This window comes from Myodes glareolus, chromosome 1 (assembly GCF_982192425.1).
Source record: "Myodes glareolus chromosome 1, mMyoGla1.1, whole genome shotgun sequence".
NCBI classification, from domain to species: Eukaryota; Metazoa; Chordata; class Mammalia; order Rodentia; family Cricetidae; genus Myodes; species Myodes glareolus.
Window position 1 is genome coordinate 119869288 of NC_142026.1, and position 25150 is coordinate 119894437.

The 25150-nt window shown below is 39.7% G+C and overlaps 1 protein-coding gene across 4 annotated transcripts in view; it reads left to right on the forward strand.

Annotated features, from left to right (window-relative positions):
- The window catches only part of Adgrg6 (adhesion G protein-coupled receptor G6), a 131158-nt gene that overhangs the window by 46502 nt on the left and 59506 nt on the right, over positions 1-25150 (forward strand). For all 4 annotated transcript variants that reach the window (XM_048424972.3, XM_048424969.3, XM_048424971.3 and 1 more), the window contains exons 3-4: positions 21555-21896; positions 23362-23985. In XM_048424972.3, the coding sequence (XP_048280929.3) occupies positions 21555-21896; positions 23362-23985 (966 nt within the window). The remainder of the gene's footprint in view (positions 1-21554; positions 21897-23361; positions 23986-25150) is intronic.

A 25150-nucleotide genomic window follows, 5' to 3' on the forward strand; every position in this document is an offset into this window, starting at 1 on the left:
AAAAATAGGCCTTTTGGTTTACATGTCAGATAAATGCATCAGTATTTAGTGGGTGTTTCTGACATGCACAAAGAACGGAAACAGAATATCATAAACATTCGTTCTTCCATCTTCCAACAGTATTTTCTGGATGATGCTCTGAGATAGTTTATTTTGTGCAATGTAAATTTATGATCAAGTCATTTCATCAACTAAAAATATATTTCCTGACTGCAGCAAGGGTGAGGCTAAAATACAACAAATTAAAAAAGAAAAAAGTTTCCCCTGCTACATAGGTAATGTTGACTATTTCAACAATTAAACATGTAAGTACTATCCAGACTTTAATTGACAGCAAAATGGCTTATTACATTAATCTATTAAATTAGTTAGATTTAGACTTAAAGGAAGTTGTGTTTAGAAAAAGACATTAGTCAATGACTTTGATGAGGGGCTTTGAGTCCTAAAGGTTATTCTGGGTCTATTTTCCTTCTGGTTTGTAGTCAAATGAAAGGCTGTATGATCTTGGGACAACTGCCCGTGTCTGAGTGGAGCAGCATAATGTAGAGATGCTGAGTCTCTTGCTCCAGAGACTTGTTGTAGACCTCCCTTCTGTGAAATTACAAGGTGCTGAGAGTGACATCATTCAATAAATGTAGATTCAGCTAGACTAAGCTTCATGCATGACATTATGTATGTATCTGATTATGAATTCTCAGGGTGAAGCATTTTACCCATCATTTTCCTTGAAGAAACAATCATAAAGGAAGCGTAATCCCTGTGCTCACAGACCCACGTTTGAGGAGAGCAATGGTGAACAAGTAAACATTTAGTTACAGTTCAAGGAAAGTCCAGAACCTTGTGGATAGATCCGATACGCAGTCTTACTAGTGGTCTCTCCTCCATGTCAGCATCTACTCTGGTTAATCAAGAGCCTTGTCCATGCTCTTTCTGGTTGCTAAGTATATTTGCTGTTACTTGTGTTTCCAGCACTATAATGAGGCTTCCATCTCTACTCAGGAAACCAAGTTTTAATGGGCCAGCTGACACTAAGTAATGAATTACAATAACACTATAGGGAACCAGGAGTAATAGACCATCCCATTTATGCAGGAAACTGAATGGCAGTCAAGACGAACCAATCTTTAATACTGACAAACCAAGTGAGCTTTCAGAATCCACTGGGTGAAAGGCTTGATCTTTTCAGTGGTCCATAAAATCTGGATCATTGCTTGCTGCTGCTTCACAGATCATGGGTGGAAATGACTGGTAAATTCACTGAGTCTTGACTTTTGCTGGGCCCAGTGGGCTTCTCCACGTTCTATCTGGAAACGGTCAAGTCTCAGCCTTCCCAGGAAGATTTTCTTCTAAGACAGCTGTCTGCTGGTGTCAGTGCAGATTAGTTAACTTGTAGTAATCAAAGCACAATGCGATACTTCTGTTCCTGGGGAAGTCTTCATCATGGCTCCCTGGTGCTGACAAATCTCTATTTGAATAAAGTAGCTAAATATTCTCCTGAATCCTATGTTAGCTTTTTATACTCTGGCCCAAACTGCCATGTTTTTTCTGGCCAACATATTTAAAATATAAACATAAAGGTTTATTTTTCATAAATATATTTTGAATTTGACCTTCAAGGGGAACATTTTAAGTGTTGTAATCAATGAGGTTTCAGGTACCTCTTTACAGAGGACTACTGTGATTATGTTTTTTGTGGTTGGGTTTTTCTGAACCCATTAGCTACATGGTAATGGAGTGGTGGAATTAAGGTTTTGAGAATCATCACAGTACCCGCTTACCAGAAATTCAATAAAAAACAAACATGAGTGATAGATTGATGCTCTAGGCACAGTATATTTTTAAAATGGGATTTGGTAAACCCTTCAGAGGATACATCAAAAGAACATGCAAATTCAACTTTGATCAGTTGAGCCTTCTTATAATTGAACTGGACATAACATGTTAGAAGATCTGATATGCAAGTCAATATTTCCACACAAGCATGAGATAAGTTACTCTTTGCAGGGTTGGGGGTTGATGCTATTTATGTTTAGATTAGTCTAAAAAGGAAGGCAAGCAAGCAGCATTTTCTAGTTCCCATACATTATTAAACCAGACCCTCATTTATATATAGCACCATTGGAAGAGTATCTGCTTCCTCGTTATGAATACAAAGCATAGTTCAGTAACTATCTCCTTGTATATGTTTTAAAATATGTATTTGTGGATCATGATCAAAATGATATTTGAATATGAAATATTTTGTTGATATACTTTTCAGAAAAATAATGGTACCCTAAAATTTAGTCTTGATAAAATTCAGTCTTATTAAAGATGTAGGAAACTTTATTTCTTTGTAAGTAATATTTGCATTGCTTATTTATGTAACAAATACATGAGTGAAGTAATTTAAGGAAGGAATGGTTTGCTTTGGCTCATAGTCCTAGAGTATAGTCCGTGGTGGGAAAATCATGGACGCAGGAAGTCCAGAAAACTGGTCATATGATATATACAGCCAAGAAGCAGAGGGAGATGAATGCATGTATTCAGCTCACTCTCCCTTTCATTCACCCATTCAGTGTGGAACCTTAGTTCATGGAATGGTGCCAGCCACACTTAAGGTGGATCTTCCTACCTCAGTTAAGTGACTCTAGATAGTCCTTCTTAGGCATAGTCAGAGCTTTGCCTCTTGGATGGTTCTAAATCCCATAAAGTTGACACTGAGTGTCAATTATCACAGTATTCTACAATTAATTAATGAGTTTAATAATTAATTATTAATTATATTAATTTATTAGTTCATTAATGATTAAATTAATATATAAAGTCTATGTTCCACATTATTGAGCAAACATCCTGAATTTTTTGTTGTAAGCATGGATTAAGGTTTGTTAAAAATATAGCTGTTGATACGTTTTTAAATAGGCAAATTTCTTAGTCGAAGGAAAACCATTGGGCATACAGAGAGTTTTAAAATGAAGAGGGCTAAACTTTGCGTCAAAGTTATAAGACTATAATATTCTAAAACCTTTTTAAAGATGTGAGCCAGGCTATAAGTAATGACTGAAATCAGAGCTCACAACTCTGGTTCTCAAGTTGCTCTCTCCTCTCCACTACTGTAGTTTGAGCAGAATTCTTCCATGATCATCCCCGGGGTCTCCTGTTTCAGTTAAATATAAGACCCAAATAATGAGAGATTACAAGTTAGAATTTCAGGAATGCCACAATCCAAGATGGAGGTTTGCCAGCTAAGAATTTTGAACCAACTCCTTAAGCAAGGGAACTGGGCCTTGAACTTCCTGCTTTGTTCAGTCCCTGGGTGGAATGTGTTCCAAGGAGGAAACATTCTTTAAGGGTGGTGGTTCTTATGTTGTTGGCCATCTTCCAAAGGATACTCAACTGTGAGCTATCAGTCTCAGAAGATCTGGAATCCTGATCTGGCCTATGCTCCTGTGTGCCCACTGCCTGGATTAATGGAATGTGTAGTCTATGCCCAGAGCTGACCAATTCACTGTGTGAAGGGCATCACTAGCTCATATAGCAACCACAGCAAAAGCCATGATCTTGCCCCTGCTCTAAGAGGAGGCAGATTTAGACTTGCAGAAAATCATACTATAAGTCCAAGGCTCATGATGGTCTTTCTAGAGGCTGTTTTTGGAATAAGAGATGGAGTGATGAATGATCTCAGCTCTAAGGGTCTTGGAATCATTTAATTGCATAGAAAGTTTGAATATTGAAGTGTTATCATTGTTAATGCTGTGACCACCAACATTACCACCTCCAGAGAATGATTTAGTGCTTAATACTGACTAAACCACATGAGATGTCATCCCTGACTTTAGGGTACGGACTAGAGTAGGGAAGCAAAATAACTCATTGCAAATCCCATTTTCTCATTAACACCTCCCATTGTATATGGAGGCTATAATAATTTAATTTACTCTGGCAAGATTACTTATGAGACACTCTAAGGTCTATTTTTTTCTGTTTAAACTCAGTACAAATAGGAATATTAGACCTTACAATGACCTTCCTCAGAACACAGTAACTTTATTTGTGATTTTATTTCCATTAGTACTTTTCCCTTAGGCAGGTCAGTAGATTATCTCTGGATCTTAACCTTCTTACCTGTGAAGTTGAGATGACAGGTCCATGAAGCAGTTCATACCCCAACAATAACAGACAAGTGTTAGGTAGGCTATGGTTCTTAGGGAAGAATTATCAACCCAAATGATGTAATTTCATTTAAACTGTGTGTGTGTGGGGGGGGGGTGTGTGAGAATGTGTGTATACTTACATGTATTATATGTGACGTTAGATAAATATAAAATGATATGATTTCCTAGGTCCTTTTCAAACGTATTTACTGTTATTCATTCACCTCTCCCTCTTTCCCTTTTTATTGTCCTAACCCCCTCCCTATGTAAAGCCTGTACCCTTTTTATATTTCTTTCTTCCTATTACTCCTGTTCATCTTTTTGTACAAGGCATGAGAAACTTCCTTTTTTGTGGTTGGTTAGGGCAATCCAAAACAATATAGGTTATTTCTGCTGCCTTTGGTTGTCTGCCAGAGTCAGAAGACAAGTCACTATTGATGAAGACATCGTGTACTTTGGATGTAGCCCTCAGAGAATTCAATCTGGCTCTGATCTGAGAGCCTCCTTTCTAGGAACTAGCTCTCATAGGACCAGAAGGTGCTGTGTAGACTGCCAAAGCAGTCAATTGAGAAAAACAATCAATAGTCTTACCTGTGATGCCTGTGGACTTCAATAATGACCAACATGGCCAGGTACTGAGAAAAAGTAATAGTGGCACTCTTATATTGGTTGTAACCAGCGACTGTCTGATTGGACTTAAGGCCCACTCAATAGAAGGGAATTCATGCCTGATACTGTAAAGTTTACAGTGTAAAGCTAGCCAACCCTCTGTGGTTAATGGGTCTGTGGCTAGTGAGGTCATGGATCCCGAAGAACAATCTACTACTTTCCTAAACAAATATAATTCCTAACGAAATTATAAACATTTATTCCGATACCAGAGAAGTGTATCTCTCATCCCGCATCAAAAAGTCTTATTTTTGCAACAGACAGAGACCGTTACATAAAGTCACTACTGGTCAAAAAGCAGAGGAACACTGAATATGGGGTGCCCAGGCCCAAAATATCCACAACACAACTCCTATGCATAAGATTCAGGGAACATCACAGAAGAGTAGAAGAAAGATTCTTAGAGCAAAGTCTACAGCAACATTTTGTGTTCTAGATTTGCCAGGGATGCTACACCAACACAATCTCAACAATTTGGCTACCCAAGTAAAACCTGAACAATGACAATATCAGTTGACATGCCAATGTGGATGAGGGAAATCTCAGAGACCTCACACCTAGATGAGCTCTAGACAGTCACAACTGAGAGAGTGGAAATTGCCCTTCTCCAGGGATGAGCCCCATAGTTGGTTAATCAATACCAACTGGTCATCCATGAAAATATATACATATAAGGAAAATTAAAAGGACTTTGTGTGTTGTATATGTAGCAATAATAATTAAAGAAAAAGAAACTATTAATTTGAGAATGGTTGGCAAGGGCTATGGGAAAAGTTAAACAGAGGACAGAAAAGAGTGAAATGATATAATATTTTAAATAAAAATAAAATAAACAAACTAGTTGTTGCTGATGGTAAAGGTCTTAGTGGTTCAAGATAAAACAAAGTTAGTAGCCAGTCTTAAATTAGGGGCCCTTCTCTGCTGGAGAGGTTCACAGCATTACACCCATGGCTTCCTGTCTTTCCCACAGTAAATCCTTCTTCTCCTTGATATTTATAACTCTGCTCCACCCGGTCATACATAATACGTTCTGAGAATGCGTGAGTTACTATAATGGGATAGGTGCACATTACATAAGAGCAAATATAGTGTCCACTGTGGATGGAATTCAACTTAACTATTATGTCCAGCAGAAGGAGGATATTATCAATTTCATTATTTCTTCTATCAAATACAGAATCCCAACTTATCTCAAAGACATCTTTCAATATATACCTATCAACTGTAGAAACATGTGGATGAAATGTACATTTTGATAATTTTCCTCAGTTTCTACACATTTGAAAGTCAGGTAGAATGCCAAGCACTGGATGTTTAGAAATTAACCAAGTGTTCATGGCATACGAATTCCTTTAAAAGAATTCTTTTAAAACCTGACTTCTTTCTGTGAGGTTTTGGTCTTCAATCAGGGAATAAAATAACCCAGAAAGAAATCTTAGGTGAAACATGCCAAGGAAAGCTGTGCTAAATTTCAGAGAGAGTGTGGCACCGTGCTCAGATAATCTCTATTTTCCTTTTCCCTCCTCCCTCATCCAAGAAACCTCCAGGTTTTCCCTGTGGGACAAGGAAATCGGAAACTGTCCTGGCACCGTCCAATGTCACAGTGTGAACTCGGGATAACACCACTGCTATCTCTTAGCTAGCTGCTTGCTGTTTATTCTTTCCCCTCTACTTCTGTTTTGATTGGCCGAAAGCCAGAGAAGCAAAAGGAAAGTAGACAGCAAAGGGTTCCCACCTAATCTATGCCCAAGATTTATTTTTTTAATCTTCTGTGTTCTTACTGTCAATGACTAAAGAAGATCACAAGTAAAATGCGATGTTGTACTCAACCATAATGCAAGTCTACTGATATATAACAAAATTAATTCATCTTACAATGATTGAATAATGATTTACATAAAAAATCTTAATGGAAAAGGTTTCCCAGCTTTCCCCTAAAATTCTATGTCAGCTCCCCTGATATTTGTGATCATCTTTAACTTATTATTTTTAACTTCTATCCTCTTTTAACCTACCAATGATCAGTCTATGAGTATTTCCTGGATATAGTACCTATCAGAGTAAGATTTGTTAGGTTCTTCTATTAAGATATTATTAACGTTAAAATTTGCCTTTATTAATAGTCTTGTTTCAAGAGAATGATAGAGTTTAAGATATTCTTTCAAGCAAAGAGTGACCCACAGGAGAGAATGTGCACTTTTTATTTGGCTTTTACCATCACTAGAACTTGTACAAAAATCCGTGCTTTGAATTGAAAGAGAGTACCTAAAACTGACCCCACTCACGGAGCCCATGGGCAGAGGGAGATAGGGCATAGTGCTGCCTTTGTCTGCAGCTCCAGCAGCCCGAATCTAATGGTTGAATAATGTGTTTTGGAGGACAGTGGTGTCTTTCACTGAAACACTGAGCTGGAAGTTCCAGGCCGGCAGTGGGCTCTTTCCACTCAAGTGGCAGAGACGTCCCATGCTGGAAGCAGCTGTGGAGACGTTGGAGCTGGGTCTACACAGAAGCAGTTCAGAGACAAGTTTAGACTGGTGGATGTGAGCTACAGGTGTTTAATATGTAGCTCTCCTCTGAGCAGATGTTTAAATATAGAAGATTGAAATGATGAGGGGAGATGCCCCCAAAGTTGGTGCCCTGCGTAGTCTCCTATACAAAGGGACTTTTGTGTACCTGAAATATGATTGATCAAATACAAAGAACAAATGAAATCCTAGCATGTTAAAGGCCTCAGGTTCGATATCTAGGCACACACACACACACACACACACACACACACACACACACATGACAAGGAGGGGGTGGAAAGAAATGAGAAAAATCATTGATTTCCTTAGGTAGAGAGTGAACTTATTATTTTGACACATAACTTTCAGAAAGACCTGTCATGGTAATACATATTTATTTTCATTATTAGTGGAGAACCCATGCCTCAGGTTCCTTATCTTTGCTTGTGAAGATCTGATGGCTGTGTATCCTTGCAATCAAAGATGTTATAAGCCTCCCCCCGCCAAGGAAACAATATATGTGCCTCAAGTTTGTCACTACATGGAAAACTAAATTGCCTTTGCTTAAAATTTCCTTTCACACATACTCTAAGACAGAGCTCCCTACATAATGCATAAACATCTCAAGTATATAATTATGATGTGTAATTCCAGGAAACAGTGGGGCCCATTCTCATTGCTTACCATCGTGGAGAATGGGAAGACTGGATTGTGTTACAGTCTGTCCCGACCCAGAAGCTCCTACCAGCCTACTTGATGTTCCAAGAGGACCATGAAAGGAATCTATTAATATTTTTCTTTCTGCAAACACCCCCACAAACCTAAATGGTAATCCAGAGCACAGAGGTGATTTGGCTGAAATTGTAAATTCAACTCCTCCGGCAGAAAGGGAAACAGATGCCTGTAGCTTAGCCCTCCTACACTCGCTCCTAGCAACGACGAGGTTTGCTTCCACCTGGACGGCCCAGGCTCTGATGAGCTTCTGCTTTTAGGCCTGGGCCTCAATTGGAAACACGCTAGGCTGTTTGCTGGGTAGACCACCCAGCCCACCCACTTTTGGTGGTTTGGCTTCTGTCCTGTTTGCCTGCAGGTGTGACCTTACCCATCTAGAATGAGTCTCCCGACCATTTTCCTGAAGTTTAAAAATACAACTGGCTCAGAGAAGACAGTAAGCAAGTCGATTTTTTTATACCCTCCTGGAAACTTACAATTATAAACGTCCGTGACCTGTATGAACTTCTTCAAGCGTGTTTTTGCTGCGGACCTGGCATTGATGTGGGGGAACCTGGGGCACAGGGAAAGCAGGCAAGTTTAGTGGGTTGCCTCCGAGTCTGTGACCTGCCAGGAGCTGGGTTAACACCTCCATCACCTGGCCCCCAACCTGTAATTAGATAACCATTTCAGCCGTGGTGTGGCAGACCCAAGTCCAGCCTGCTTCTTAATAGGCATGTCAACCCCATGAAAGTCATAAACCATTTTCTTTGTAAAGGGAACGGGTTGGCATGGAGAACACACTAACTTAGCTATATTAAGTAGAAAGGAGCTGATTTTTTTCCTAATGTAACCACACTTTAAATCTTCGTGATCTGTCATGGCTTGTTCTATAATTCCAAGCCAGCAATATTCAAAATAGCACAATAAGTACTGTTAGCAAGATGTGGAAAATTTCTTGAGCAGCAGCGATGTACCCCAGCAGCCGGGATGTTTGTTCGCCTTTAGCTTCGCTTGTATTCAACCTGTATTGGCTGTCCCTTCGGGACTTGGACTTAGGGTTTCAAAGTAGACAGACGAACATAAATAGGCTGGGTCTCGTGAACCCTCAAAAAGACCCTCTTGCCTCCTGACCTTCTAAACTGTGTGTCATGATTCTGTTCCTTAGGGAAATGCCAGATATCCTTGTAATTCTTCTGCAATGTCCTTTCCTGCAACAAAACAGCTGGGGTTCTGCTGTGCACGAAGACTGAACCTATAACCCATACCAAGGTTTTAAAACTCTTTTTTTGAGGTTTGGAAGCCAAGTCTTCTGTGGCTACTTACTGTTAGAAGAGGGGTTAATGGAAAAGCCAAAATCAGAGGTTCTATGATATGCTGGTAATATGGCTGACTCCCACAGTCCGCATAGATGGTTTCAAGTTGACTCAGTCTGCCTTCGCTCATCTGAAGGACAGTAGTCGTTTACTAAATGCTGTTTATTGTCATTTGAATTTCTCTGCCTCTCTTGTGTTGTGTCTCATGACAGTATGGTAGGGAATTCCATGACTGTGGTCTGATTTTAAAGACTGAGCCTTCAAAGGGGTATGTTCTATCCAGAGAAAAGCTGGGGAGTTTCCAGTTCAGTTTCCTGACTGCATTTGTCCTCCACACTATGATTTTCCACAGTGATGGAAAATATTTAGTATCAGCTAGGCCCTGTGATATAGTTAGAATAAAGTCCGAAGAAACTTTCAGAAATCCAATTTGAGACTTTGCAGGAAGTTTTTAAATCGTCTTTTTCGCTCTTTTGTCTTTCATAATAACCTTTGTACATATGTATATATGTGTGTCTGTGTGATGTGGGAAGTCCTTCTGTATATGTTTTGCTTTTATTGGTTAATGAATAAAGAAACTGCTTTGGATCTATAGCAGGCAGAACAAAGCTAGGCAGAGAAAACTAAACTAAATGCTGGCGAGAAAGAAGGCCGAGTCAGGAGACGTCATGTAGCTGCCAGAGGGGAAACAAGCAGGCCACCAGCCGGAACCTTGTTGGTAGGCCACGAGTCTCATGGTAAAATATAAAATAATAGAAATGGGTTAATTTAAGATATAAGAGTGAGCTAGAAATATGCATAAGCTAATAGGCTAAGCAGTGTTGTATTTAATACAGCTTCTGTGTGATTATTTCAGTTCTGGGCAGCCTTCATATGTATATATGAAAAATTAATATTCAATATTTTTAAAGTAATTGATTCTGGCAATGCACAAAAGTAAATGGATAGCATACTTAAACAAGAATTCCTTGTGTATAGAATGGTTATATTGAACAAAAATCCTACTTAAGGGTCCGTATTGTAGAATTTTTACACCAGATTTCCCTACTGCTAAGAAGTTTGAAAAAAAAATATTCCATAATGAGACAAATCATTTCAATTGTGCCTGCAGTTTGCTTTCCTCTAAACCTTCACTGTTTAAAGTGATTCCATTTATGTGCACAAACTGGAGTGGCTTTTTTTATGGCCTCAAATTAAAGGCTCAAGTGGAAAACTTGAGCTAACCTCCAGCCCTGTCCTACCAACTCCCGTCTTCACATAGGCCCTCCCACCTTATTGGGAAGGTAAATTTGCAAACCCAAATTTGCCCTAGCTGTTAATTTCAGGTTCATCACCTGCACCACATTACATGGAACAAATAGGAAGTAATAACAGTCACCAGCTCTTAAAGTTTGTGTTGCCCACACCTCCCCTCTGACCACACTCTGTTGACCACATGCGAATGTCTAAAAGAAGACTGACCATCATGAAATCAGGCACCCAGAAAACTGAATGAATGGATGGATGGGTGGGTGAATACTAGAAATGACGATAGCTAACAAATTGTGCTCTAAAATGACAACCACAATGGAAGGAACTCTAAAATGCCAAATTTGACCATCCATTGTAGGCCAAGAGTAGTTCCAATGCGGACAACTCATAAGCTCACGAGTTAGTAATGGGCTGTGTAGCCAATAATGATATCATTGACTTCCTGGTTTAAGAGCGGCAATTAACTTTTATGAAACGAGGAGTGCAGCTTACGGTGGTGCGATTTGGCAGTGTTTGGTGGTGCGATTTGGCGGTGTTTTTTCAGATAAGCCAGTTTGGCCCTGCAGTGCTGCCCAGATAATGCATATGGAAAGCTTCTCTCTGTGACGAAGTCAGGTGAAATGAACATTAGGTGAATGTCTCCCATCATTTCTCCAGTCTCTCTTTGTGGGTAACAAAACACACAGGCGTCAAGTACAGCAGACCTTTGATGAACACTTAAGTGTCACTTGACTGTCCCTTAGTGGCAAGGTTTTGCTTTGGTGAGTTGAGTCCTTGTGAAACTAGTGTGCCCTGCCACTGAAACCACCATCTCCTTCTTAAAGCAGATTTTCAGGGTAGTTGACTTTTTGTCCTCTGTCAAGTCCTCAGAATAAGGTGGCAGTGACTATCAAAGGCATTTAGCTCCCTGGGAGCATTGTGTTCATATAACTACGTGAAAATTTAAAACAATTGTTGCTAAACAAAATTCTGAGGATTTTACTGTCCCATAATCAAACCCTTATTTTATTGTATTTTTTACTGATTTTTTGGGGGAAGACAGGGCTTGTCAAAGCCTTACAAACTCCACCTCTATTTTTTTTCTTGCTGTTGTTGTCTATGACCACTGTTTCTCCCCACTTTACACATTGTATCCAGCTGAACCTTTTCTGTTCCTGGAGCAATCCAACTTCCTTACACACAGACGGTTATCCTTGCTAACCAAACTGACCAGAACTTTTCTGCTTCTCCTGCCTCCTCTATACTTGGTCCACTTCCAAAAATACATATTTATGTCTCAGGTTTTTGTTCATCCATTAGCTATATTTCCTTCCATCCCTTAATTCTTTCCTCTCTTTCCTCCTTTTCCTCTAGTTCCTCTTTCTCCTTTTTACTCATCTTTTTTTTGTCTTTACTGCAATACTGGGGATCAAATCTAGGGTCTTACAAGTGCCAGTGAAATGGTCTGCCCCTGGTCCACATCACAAGCCCCGTGACACCATTTCTTTCTTGTTAAATTGCATTATTTTATGTGTACAGGTGTTTGCCTATATGCTGTTCGTGTACCATGTGTTCACCACCATAACCAGGTCCTCCGTGTGGTATGGGAATTGAACCCAGCTCCTCTGAGCGAGAGGCCAGTACTTATAACTGCCGAGCCATCTCACCAGCCCTCCTGATTATGGCACTGCCTCTACAAAGTTTAAACATAGGCTATTGCTCTCAGTGACTTGTTCAGTTAAAATAATAGCACGATCTAGTATCAATATATTCCAATAATTTGTATATCCCACGTAGTCAGGAATGCTATCTTATATGTTATTATACCTTTAGAACCTGGGACTTTGCAGACACAGAGAGGTTTCAGGAGTATTCATTGAATGAGTAGATGTAGGGGATGGAAGTATGACCTTGGAGAAATGAAGTGCTGGGTATGTTATTTACTTGTTGAACCCAAGCATGTCAGAGCAAGAGCTGAAAAACTCTCAAATTTATATTTTCATTTTGATAGGTCTTTCTGGTGGTCATATGGATGGTGAGTTCAATGTGGCAAGAGTACTGAGTAACCCTGAGACTAGCTACAGAGACTAATCCCAGAGAGAAAAGATAAGAAGCTTAAACTGCATGGTAATAGAAGGAAATTAGATGAAGGGGGTGGATTTGCTAACCAAAGATAAAAGAAATGATGACATGTGTGGAATGTTGGGAAAGGAAGAGAGAAGGGATACGCTGAGTCCTAGCCTGGATGTCTGTCATGCTACTGACAGTATCACAAATTATCTGTGGAATGGTGTTTGGATTGTTGAACCTGTGAGATATCTAAGTAAAGATATCCAGCAGACACTTGCAAGCAGGGGCAAGGGTAAGGATGTATGCTGCTGGTGCCTGAACACCGTGGAAGTCTTTGCCCGTGTATGATCATGCACGGAGAATGAGTAGAGAGAAAGAGCTGGGTGGAGAGGGGTGCTTGATATGATGGGGACTACAAGCACATTTGGCTGCAATGGCATTGACTGTCTGCAGTTAAAGAGTGTCAGCCTCTCGGGTCTACATCACTGTCACCTGTGTGCTCTATGTCCACCCCCTCATCCCCACCCCACTGCCCTTTCTTGGCCAGCCGGTTGGCTTCATTCTCTGACAAAATAAATGACCTGTCTCTCTATCTCCCACTTCTCAGAAAGAAAATCTCACTGAGGAAGTCTGGGATTTGGTTCCCATCAGGTCCGGGTCCACCCCGGGGGCAAGCTGTGCAAATATGGTAATATGGACTGCAGAGGAAACAGACACTTTCAGGAGCAACCTTGTGCCTGGAGATTGTCAATAATCTGGTCCAGTGAGCAGAGCCCTGCCCCAAAGGAAGGAGCCGAGCCACGGACCTAGCTGATCAGTTAGAGTCCCTCTTTCCAGAATTTGAAGCTAGAGACGTAGCTCATTTATTCATGAGTGTGATGAGATGACAACGTCCTTGTCCACGTGAACAAAGGAGGAGTTAGTTGCGGACACTCCCAATTAATGAGAGGAGCTGTTCTGTCGTCTCGGATGAAGCCTTGTTATGTCTACTTTCACCTCCTTTGTTTGATCCAGCTTTAGGGATATCTTTTGTTGTTTCCTTTTTCCTTTCCAGTTTTATTTTTGAGAGTATAAGTATGTTTCTTTCTTTCCATTCCTTCCTCCAAACCCTCCCATACTCATGCCCCTACTCTCCTTCAAATTTATAGCCTCTTTTTAATTAATTTATATATATTTATTTTTATATATTATATATAAACAATTTATATATATATATATATATATATATATATATATATATATATATATTGTGTGTGTGTGTGTGTGCTAAGTATACCTGTTCAGTCCATATAATGTTACTTGCATGTATGTTTCCTGATCTGACCATCTGCCTCTGGAGAACCAGGTAGTGTGTTCTTCCCTGGGGAAGTTACCGCTCCCACTCCCAGCTTGCATCAGTTGCCTGTAGTTCTTTGTGTAGCATTGAGGGCTCATGGGCTTTTCTCCATCCTGTTTGTCATGTCCATTGGTGTCATCCTTGTTCAGCTCACAGTCACGTTGGTGAGACTTTATGGGTGCATTTTCTGACATTACTAAGAGACTATCTTGCAGCAAATTCCCTGATACCCTGGCTCATACAATCTTTCTGCAACAAAAAATCAACATCTCTTCTGCAGTGTTCCCTGAACCTTAGTTGTGAAAGTGTTTTGTAGATTTCTGTTGTTTTCAGAGCAAGTATGTCTCGTGTTATTCTTTAAAGGAACATGTTGTAGAATTGCTTGGAAATCTTTTTGTTTGGGCAGTTCTTAGTGTCAGAGATGATGCTACTGCTGATGGTCTGAGGGCTATACTCTCAATAACAAGGGCAGTAAGAAGAAACATAGTAAAGGAAGGCGGTAGGGCTGAAAAGGTAGGAGGAAATAGTAGGTGAAGAGACTCAGGAGAGACACAAGACTGGAAGCTTCAATATGAATAATCATCATGAATCTAAGCAGTAGATTCTCTTCGGCAGTACTTTAGAAGCTTGTTAATTATCTGGTAGAAGGTTTTTGACTTGATTAATCCAGAATTATGTGTTTGTAGGCTATGAATATGAATGGGGAAGGGATGCACATGAACATGCCAGTCAAGAAATAGATTACGTAATGTAACACTCAGTTCATGTTGCTTCAAGTTATCTGTTTAATGAGAGACAGGGCAGACTCAGCCACTGCTTGAGGGAGAAGAGATATCCCTGAAAGTAAATGTGAGTGTGGGTGTATATATGTATACTCACTTTGTTTGTGTGTGTCTTCCTCTTTAAGGCGTCTCCGGTGTATATACAGAACAAGATGACTCTAGTAGGATTTATAACAGTTCACTTGCTTAATGAAATATTGCCTTTTGCTGTTGAGTATGGAATGTTCTTTGACAAGGGGATTAACGAGAGACAAGTTTGGAAGCTGAAACATGAACAATGTTACAGAAGACCAAGATGTGTTTGAGGGTGGGGTGCATGGGAGTATATTTAACAACTGAAAACATTATCAAGCTGAAGGCTGTCCCATCCTAGAACTTTCAGTTCCACGTCTTGTTAGGTTTCTCCTTGTGTCAAACCTAACTGAACCTATCCAAGTAAATGATTTCCTCTTGAACTCATGCTTGAATCATTGTGATAACTTCCTATGAATGCTGCTTTGGAGGTTGAATAATCACAAGAGGAAATGAGACAATCATCTGGTTAGCGTTGGGGGGACCAGTGTCATCAGGGTGTTGGAGGGAAGCAGTGTCGTCACATGGGAAGCTCCAGTAGAATATGAGAATGGCCAGTGTCAGCCTGGTGAGCCACAGACACCCCCCAATATGGGAATGCTCTCTCCGAAAGCAGAACTTCAGGAGAGTGGTGAGGTCGAGCTGCGTTCCTTGCCAAGTCCGTCACATTAACACAATCCCAGATGTCACAGCCAGATTGCCTTCAGGTTCCTTCCCATCCTGAAAATGTGCCTAGTCGTCAGAAATGAATTAAATGGTTGCTCTGATAAAGCTGTCCACTCTGAACGTTATCAACATGCAGACCATGTCAGCATCTAGAATGTTATTTACATGTAATTGATGGGACTTCCATCTGGCAGCTGTTGACTTGAACTGGGAGAGATCTGTGACTCTCCTAACCCTTCAAGGATTAAACTGGCACTAGAATTCTCAACTGGTGGCTTTAAGGGTTGATCTTTCGAAGCAGCCAGAGCTACTGGATATTTTAAACTTACAAAACAACAAATGAGTTCTGATTTTCTTACAGCTTGATAATATCACCACAGATACTGCAAACAGTGACTGAAAGTTATGAGTGAAGCAGGCAACTGAAGTTGCATTTTGCTGGACATGATTTTTATGAGCCACCTGATCAGATGAATAGCTCCAGCTATCCGAGAATTCAAATAAAAGCATCTAAGTGTATTCATTTTGTTTACTTTCTTGTTGTTTTGCTTTTGAAATAGGGTCTCATGGAGCAAAAGATGTTCTGGACATTTCTACATAGCCAAGGCTGGGCTTGAACTCTGGACTCTTCTGCCTCTGCCTCTCAAATGCTGGGATCACAGGTGTTTCTGACACCTGGGTTCTGTTTACTATTTAGTACAGTATAGAAAAAATAGATCTTAACAATCAACTACAGATATTTTCTAATTTGATTTATTTAACAATTGGGATCAGAAGTTCCCCTGAGGAAAGATTTAAGAAACATGTGCTTTGGATTTCACAGAGAGAAAGAATAAAAATCTCTGAAATTCAAAAAAGAAACTATTAAGATACTGTTCATTGGGACTGGAGAGATGGCTTGGTGTTAAGAACAATTGATGCTCTTGTAGAGTGCCAGAATTTAACTCTCAGCACCAATACAGATTCAACAACCATCTATAACTGCAGTTCCAGGGGCTCCAGTACCCTCTTCTGTCTTCCACAGGCACAAGACACATACACGGTGCACATATGTACATGTAAGCAAAGCATTCACACAGAGAATAAAATGAATAAATTTAATGAAAATTGGTGATTTAGTCAGTAAGTCTTTCCTCAAATGCTATTTGAGGAGAGTTTTGGCACACAGTTTTCCTGAAGATGATTAAGACTAACTGAAGAATAAGCTTTCATAAGGTACTGACCAGTTAGTGCTAGGCATTTATTTTGGCACACAGACACACAGACACAGACACATACACACAAGCTAAGTGTGGGCTTTGGTTTGTTATTGTTAACATTACCTGAAAACATTTTTCTTTTATTAACCTGAGTGGAGAACACATTACTATATATATCTTTGAGAACACAGTAAGTTGGAGACTTTTACTTGGGTAGATTTTTTAAGGAGACATTTTAACCGTGGTTTTACCAAAAACCCTCTTAGTGGCTAGTTTAGTAGTCAGCTTGTTAGGAAGACTTTTCTATAAGAGAATATATTAATTTTGTGTATATACATATGTGTGGATGGTGTGTGTACATGTGTGTGTGTGTGTGAGAGAGAGACAGAGAGAGACAGAGAGAGACAGAGAGAGACAGAGAGAGACAGAGAGAGACAGAGAGAGATGGATGTATGCTTGTGGATGCATATGTATATAAGAATACACTCATTGGTGCATATATTTAGGACAGAAGTTGATGCTAGGAGTTTTCCACTATTACATTCCAAACTTAGAACATCTTTCACTGAAAATGAATCTTGTCATTTCAGGAAGACTCACCAGCCAATGTTCCTCCATGACCTATTTGTCTCTAGAGTTCTAGTTTATGAAGGTATAGATACATGTGACTGTACCCAGATTTGACATGAATGCTGAGGATCTGAACTAACATCTTTATGTTTGCAAAGCAAGTACTTTACACATTGAGCTCTCTCTCCAGTCATAAATTAATTCCTTAATGGAATAACTCAAAGCATAGGAATCAACATTTGATTATTCCATGGTCAAATCCAAAGCAATATATTTTAAAATTTCTAACATTTCAAGTTTATACTCATTTTATGCAATGGCACTACTTGTTGGAACTTTCCCATCAATAATGTCTGTCTCCCCTTTCCACTTTCCCCTGTATGTTTTCATTGTGCCCATCTGTTTTCCACAAAAATCCTCTAAGCTCGTAATTAGAATAACTGGTTTGAATTTTGATTGTCCTGAGTATTAGAGCTGTAACTTTGAAAATGTTTCATAATCCCTGTAAGTGGTATTTGTTTCAACCAAAGGTGGAGGTGGGAATAGCTTCCATGGCTGTTATGATGTTGAATGAGAAAATATATAGCAAAAACCATTCATAGTGAAGTGATCTGTGACTTTGATGATCATATTGCTGTTGTTACTGATGGGCCATTCTGGCCATTGAGATAATGGCTTCGCAATAGCATTATCTGGGGATGCTGTCTGGCCACTGGAGATGGGTCACGTGGAAGGACGGTTTAAAGTAATTTTAATTTTCTTTACTGCTATGTCATTTGTCTTTTTTTCCAAATGACTTCCTGAGTGCTAAAGAGAGTCTACCAACGGGGATGCTATTTTAGCTGTTGCAAATTATGCAGAGATCTTGAGTTGTAGTAATGAGTTATGATTCTCAACACTTAAATGTTAGTACCACATGCCTTACACAAGTTCCAAGATGTTTGACTATTAACCCATGTCACCCTCCGGACAACTTTGGGAGTGGTATTAGTTCTTTATTACCTGTGGTGCAAAAGAGGAGAAACTGAGGCACAAACTTGGGTCAAGGGCTACAGCGTGTGGTTCAGTGGACAAAAATGCTTGTTATGCAAACCAGTACCAGAGTTCAATTCCCAGATCCCACAGGGGAAGGAAAGTGGAAGCTGTCCTATGTCCTTTTTGGGCTTATTGTGACATGCACACATAGACACACACATACACACAGACATACACACATGTACAAACACACACCACAAATATTTCTTAAAACTAAATCAAGATATGTAGATAGTTTTAAAAGTCAAACGTTAATTGTTGCTAATTATTCATACTTTCCAATCAGCTTTTAGGGAAGAATTTGATGAGTGAATGTGTGGCATCTAACTTGGGTCTTAGATATAAGGAAATGTATCTCATCTTGGGTAAGTAATGCCCCCTGTCTGAATGCTCTAGTAGAATAGAAAGTTGGTAGGGTTTTCTGTTTTTACTTGCTTGTTAAATTCTTAAATTCTTCTTCTTCTTCTTCTTCTTCTTCTTCTTCTTCTTCTTCTTCTTCTTCTTCTTCTTCTTCTTCTTCTTCTTCTTCTTCTTCTTCTTCCTCCTCCTCCTCCTCCTCCTCTTCTCTTCCTTCTCCTCCTCCTCCTCCCCCTCCTCTCCCTCCCCCTTCTTCTTCTTTTTACTTTCCTTTTTTAAAACTCTGATGTTTATTACTGTGTATAAATTATAGGTTAGGATGACTTCTTTCTTTTCTGAGCCCAGGATTCAGTATAAGAAATTCAACTTGTCTGAGAGGCCCAGTCATCTCAGTCAATGGTTATGCATGAATTAATTACAAGAAAGAGTCCCAAACCCTATCCGGAGACGTGCCACAGCCCATGTTCTTCACCCGTTTTTCAAGCATGCATTTCCTTTGACTTGGGTTTATACACTGTGTAGTCATTCTTTAATTTGGACATATTTCTGTTCATTTAAACTGTTCTTTCATGTCTTTACAAACTTGACCACTGATGTCTCATGTGTCAGGAACACCCTGGAGTATTTCCAAAAGCCTGGCTAACTTACCAAGTAAGTAGCCTTTGTTTGTTGAGTTTATAAACTTATGGGAGAAGACAGACAGTGGGCAAATAATCCCACAAGTAAAGTAACTCGACCTCCCCTGGTAGTGCTAGAAAGACAGCCATGGAACATGATGCTCTCGGGAGAGATAAGAGAAGGTTCGGACAGACACTTGACAATTGTAGTTTGTTTTCTCTTTTCTGCCTTGGACCATGCCCAAGCTGTCAGAGACTCAGAAAGAATAGAGGAAGGGATAGACCGACCGGATGGGTAACAGAGTTTACAAAGCTGCACAACACAAGCTAACCCCTGGGAATAGCAGCAGGGAAAACCTGACTTGGGCAAGCTAACACCTCTCAGGCTTTGAGTGCATCACTGAATCATAGAAGAATAAATGACACGTGTAATAGCTACCCCTGGAGAAAAGCTGTTGCGGAGTCACTCTGCTCCACCCGGTCAAAGAGGGAGGGAAGCGGTTTACATGATAGAATTAAAGTGTTATTATTTAAAGCTCCGTGTGTTGATTTTCTAGTGATTTATTTAGAATGTTGTGTAGGCAAGATTGTTAGCCTTATTTCTACAAATATTTTTAAAGCATGAATATTAACTAAAGAAATATTTGTAGATGAGGACTCGGGAGACTTTGTTTTCTCATTCCAGCTGATAGCCAGGCTATAGTTCAGAATACCAGAAAAGATCTTCAATATTACAGACTCTCTTACGTGCATACATTCACTCAAGTAACACTGACTGTTATCTCCCCTGGCACATTGAGAAAATAGTGGTGTGCAAAGGAGGCCTTGCCTTTGGCCTGTGGAACTGACAGTTCAATGTCAGACTAAAGATTCATTGACAATGGTCCTTCTTTTTGCTGTGTCCTTTGGCTGAATTGCTTGTTTCGTAGAGTGTGTATAGCAAGTGCCCTAACTTCAGTGGGATTTCTGTTGGAATGCCTCCTTAGGAGGCATAATGTCTCCTTTATCACATCTTTTCTTTGTTTTACTCTTCCTCCCACCTTTTGTCTCCGTTGTGTTTCCTTTGCCTCTGGTGAAATACCCTGACCAAAAGCTACTTGGGGAGAATGGGTTTATGTTGCTAACAGTTCCAGGCTACAGTCCGTCATTGCAGGGATGTCATAGTAGCAAGGTCTTGAGACAACTGATCACATTGCATCCAGAGTGAAGATGTGGAGAGGCATGGATTAATGGACGCAAGCTTGTCCTTAGCTTCTTCTATTCTTCCATATAGTTCAGTGCGTCCTGTCTAAGGAATAAAGCCACCCATATTGGATAGTCCTTCTATCTCAATTTACTTAATAAGACAATCTCCCAAGCAAGCCCACAGACTCTCCTGATCTAGACAGGCCTGCGTTGGAAGTGTCTTCCCAGGTGATTCTGGGTTGTGTCAATCTGAAAACTAAAACAATTGCACCACTTTTCAATATTGTTTAGATCTAACCCTGAAATGTTAACCTTTCATGTAAAGATTATCAGTCTTGATTCTTGGTATTTTGTATAGAACAATTTTTAGCATGTAATAGGCAATAAATATTTGCTGAATGTATGAGTAAATGAGATGATCACATAAGTGATAGTTACCAACGAACAGGGATAAGTTTTTTGATTTTGAAAAGTAAACTACTAAAAGATAACCTGTCTAACTTTTTATGCTTTTTTGTTCTACTTTATATGTCAACATTTATTTCCCAAGAGTTTCTCTTTATATATTTCCATATATTATATATATATTCTCTTTATATATATATTTATAAATATAAGATATATATTTATTTATAATATTGAGTACTACCTGTGTGGTTTCATACCCCTTATCCCCAGAAATGCCTGGGGATAATAGCTACCTCAGAGATATCCTCAGAATAGCTCTGAGGTAGCTATTCTTAGCATATCTGGCAAACTTGAGTGAGATCTCCCGAAGCCTCCTTAGTCTTCATATACTCTTTGAAATCATCTGCCATGTGTGGTACCTGCAGAGCCCCTTGCAAGAGAGAATTCCCCTACCCTTCGCTGCGTTCTCAGAACCTCAAACTTTGCTCTCTAAAATTTTGTATTTGTCTTTATTTTTTAGAATACTCTCGGCATTTCTTTTCCTCCCTGAGATGCTTTCACTTCCTCTTGATTTTCATGATTTTTTTTTAATGTTTACTGTTTGATTTCCCCCAGCAAATAGGTATCCTTGTTTTATTATTCATAATCTGATTCCAGCCCTTCTCTCTCTCTTGTTTCTAACCAACAGTGTGGGGATGTAGCAACTGCAGGATTGTTCTATCCCATCCTTCCGGAACCTTTACTTCTCCATGCTACCCTAACGACTACCCTAACACCCAGTCTTGCTCCTGGACCCTCCGAGCCCCTACTGGCTACATCATTCAGATAACGTTTAATGACTTCGACATTGAAGAAGCTCCCAATTGCATCTATGACTCACTATCCCTTGATAATGGAGAGAGCCAGACAAAATTTTGTGGAGCAACTGCCAAAGGCTTGTCATTTAACTCAACTGTGAATGAGATGCATGTGTCTTTTTCAAGCGACTTTAGCATCCAGAAGAAAGGTTTCAACGCCAGCTACGTCAGAGGTATGTAAACCACAGATGGTGCCAAGCTTCTGCTTCCATTTAACATGTGCTGCAGTAAAGACCAGGCTGGAGGACAGAATTATACTCTCATATGAATGTGAATGGTCAGGGTCACAATTTAAGGGTGAGAACCTATTAATAGGCTCTGAGAATCCTCATCAGCAAATTAGAATTACTAGATCCAAATGCTGGTTTCAGAAGACCTGAATTCTGGATCATCTGTCTGCAGAACATTTTTCTTTTCTTTTCTTTTCTTTTCTTTTTTCCTTCCTTCCTTCCTTCCTTCCTTTCTTTCTTTTTTTTTTTTTTTTTTTTGGTTTTTCAGGGTTTCTCTATAGATTTGGAGCCTGTCCTGGAACTAGCTCTTGAAGACCAAGTTGACCTTGAACTCATAGAGACCCTCCTGCCTATGCCTCTCGAGTGCTGGGATTAAAGACATGAACCACCACTGCCCCTGGCTTCATTTTTTTTTAAAGTCAGTTCTTACTTTATAACCATGTCTGACCTGGAACTTGCTAAAGAGAGCAGGCTGGCTTCAAACTCACAGAGACATGTTACCTTTTTCCTTTCAAACATGACACATGCCCAGCACAGCGTAAAATAAAAATAAAATAAAATAAACGTGGGTTTCACAGTAATAATGAAAATCTGTAATTCTAACACATCACCACTGGAAGTCTTGAACATCCCCATTTAGAAATGATTTTAGTTTGGACATATAAGATGCTTCCCTTAAAATAATTTTACTAGAGGACAAACAGAAAACTAGTGCATAAGGGAAAGAGGAAGGCACAGACATTCTGACGGGATGAGATTTGTCTGGAAATGTTTGAGAGAGTGACAGGCAACTGTTAGTACAAACAGAGCTAGGTTGTGTTCATAACGTATTGTAAAACATAGTGTACTTCAAATACCTTACTCAGTCTAGATATAGTAGAGGGTGCCTGGGACCTCCTCCAAAGCAATGTACCTTACTCTCTCTGAGGAGTGGATAGGGTGTGGTGTGGAGGGGATGGGAGGAGGGGAGGGAGTGGGAACTGGAATTGGTATGTAAAATGAAAAGGATAGTTTGTTTTCTTTTTTAAAAACGAAAATTTTTAGAAAACCCATAATATTCAAACAAAATCATCTTGAAGCTAGGTTTTTCTAATTCAGGAGTTTTGTTTTTTAATTATTAATGTTTTGGGCAGAGTTAAAAAATACAAACAGGGCTATCACTGATTTCATTGTGAAATGAAATCATAATTAAGGATGAACTGGGTGGGATTGCTTATTGTTGTTTTTGATGTAGGAGCATTGGTGAAAGGTTGTTGATAGAGGACAGGCAGAGAGGAGGATGAAAAAGACTCACAGAGTAACTGAAAAGTTAATTAGAAGGAAGTGGCATAGAACCGAGAGATACTAGACGTTTTGCACCTTGGCTCACATTCTGGAATTATGCTATGACTTTATGTTTCTTTCCTAGTTGCTGTGTCCTTACGGAATCAAAAGGTCATTTTGCCCCAGACATTAGATGCTTACCAGGTATCAGTGGCGAAAAGTGTCTCCATTCCCGAGCTCAGTGCTTTCACGCTCTGCTTTGAAGCTTCCAAAGTTGGCAGCGACGATGATGACTGGATAGCTTTCTCCTACTCCGACGAGTCACTCACACAGCTTCTCAGTTTCAAGAAGGCCAACAATGGTTACTACCTGTCCATTTCTGACTCAAGATGCTTGCTGAACAGTGCATTGCCCGTGAAGGAACATGAAGACATCTTCACAGAAAACTTCGAGCAGCTCTGTATTGTGTGGAATAATACTTGGGGCTCAGTGGGTATAAATTTCAAGAAGAGCTATGAAACAGTTCCATGTGATTCCACCATGAGTGCAGTTATACCTGGGGATGGGGCATTGCTGCTGGGCTCCGACAGAGATGAAATTGCCTCTCTAAAGGGCAGCATCTATAACTTTCGACTCTGGAATTTCACAATGGATGCAAAGGTCCTCACCAACCTCAGCTGTAGTGTGCCCGGGAATGTCGTAGACTGGCACAATGACTTTTGGAGTATCTCAACTCAGGCTCTCAAAGCCGAGAACAACCTGAGCTGTGGTAAGTCTATGCACACTTAACCTGCTTCACGTCTTTAGCGTTGTTCGCTGAATCTGTTCGTCATGAAGAAATGATGCTTACATATGCGTACATAGAACCGCCACTAAGATCTCTTAGCTTTAACCCGTGACCAGTTCAGCCATTCACAGGGTGTATTTGATAATGAACCATGTTTACTCAGTGAAAGTGGGCTTGCCCTGGTGTAACATGAAGGGCCGACTTGTTGGGGTTTCTGTCCTGCCCAATTCCCCACAGCCGGCAAGCCCCAAAGAAAATCACACAGAGATCTCCATAAGTTATAAAACTGATTGGCCCATTAGCTCAGGCTACTTATTAGCTCTTATAACATATGTTAGCCCATTATTTTTATCTATGTTAGCCACACGACTCAGTACCTTTCACAGCTGGGCATGTTACATCTTGCTTCTCAGTGGTCTGGGCAGGAACGGGAAGAATGGGCTTCCTTCTTCCTAGACTACTCCTGTTCTCGTCACTCCACCTCTACTTTCTGTCTGGTTGACCAACCTAAACTTCCTGCCTGGCCAATCAGGGTTTATTTAAAACATGATTGACAGAATACAGACAATTCTCCTGTACCACCCTGGGTCACAAAACATCATATTATTAGTTTATCATTAGCAAAATGTTCAAAATGATTGGCCCACACGTGAAAACTTCAACACTAGATTTGAATCCCAAGAAATTCACAACTTGTAAATTTTACTCACCAAAATGTTCCCATAATGCACTGGCCTTTTCCTTTCTGGAGCAGAATTTCTATGGTATTACTTAAATACACAGTCACTTATTCAGCCAGAGCCAAATATCCAGCTGTCCTTGTATGGTAATTTTTGATTAATCTAGAATTACTGCATTTTTAAAAACTCATCCATATTTGTTTGACAGCAAACATTTGTGGTTCATTTCCAATACTCTTTCCTTCTAGGTTGTGTATTAGGAGGCTGTAATTGTGACATCACTGGAAATAGCTGAATTCAAGTTATTATGGAAAATGTTTATGCGTAACAAAAAGTGTATTGAAATAGACTTCTATTCAGTTTTCCTTATAACATAGAAGTTAATTCTAGAAGTCATGTTTTATTATAGAACTAATTTAAACACCTACAGAAAACGGTTCTGTTATTGATTTAAATGTCATAGTATG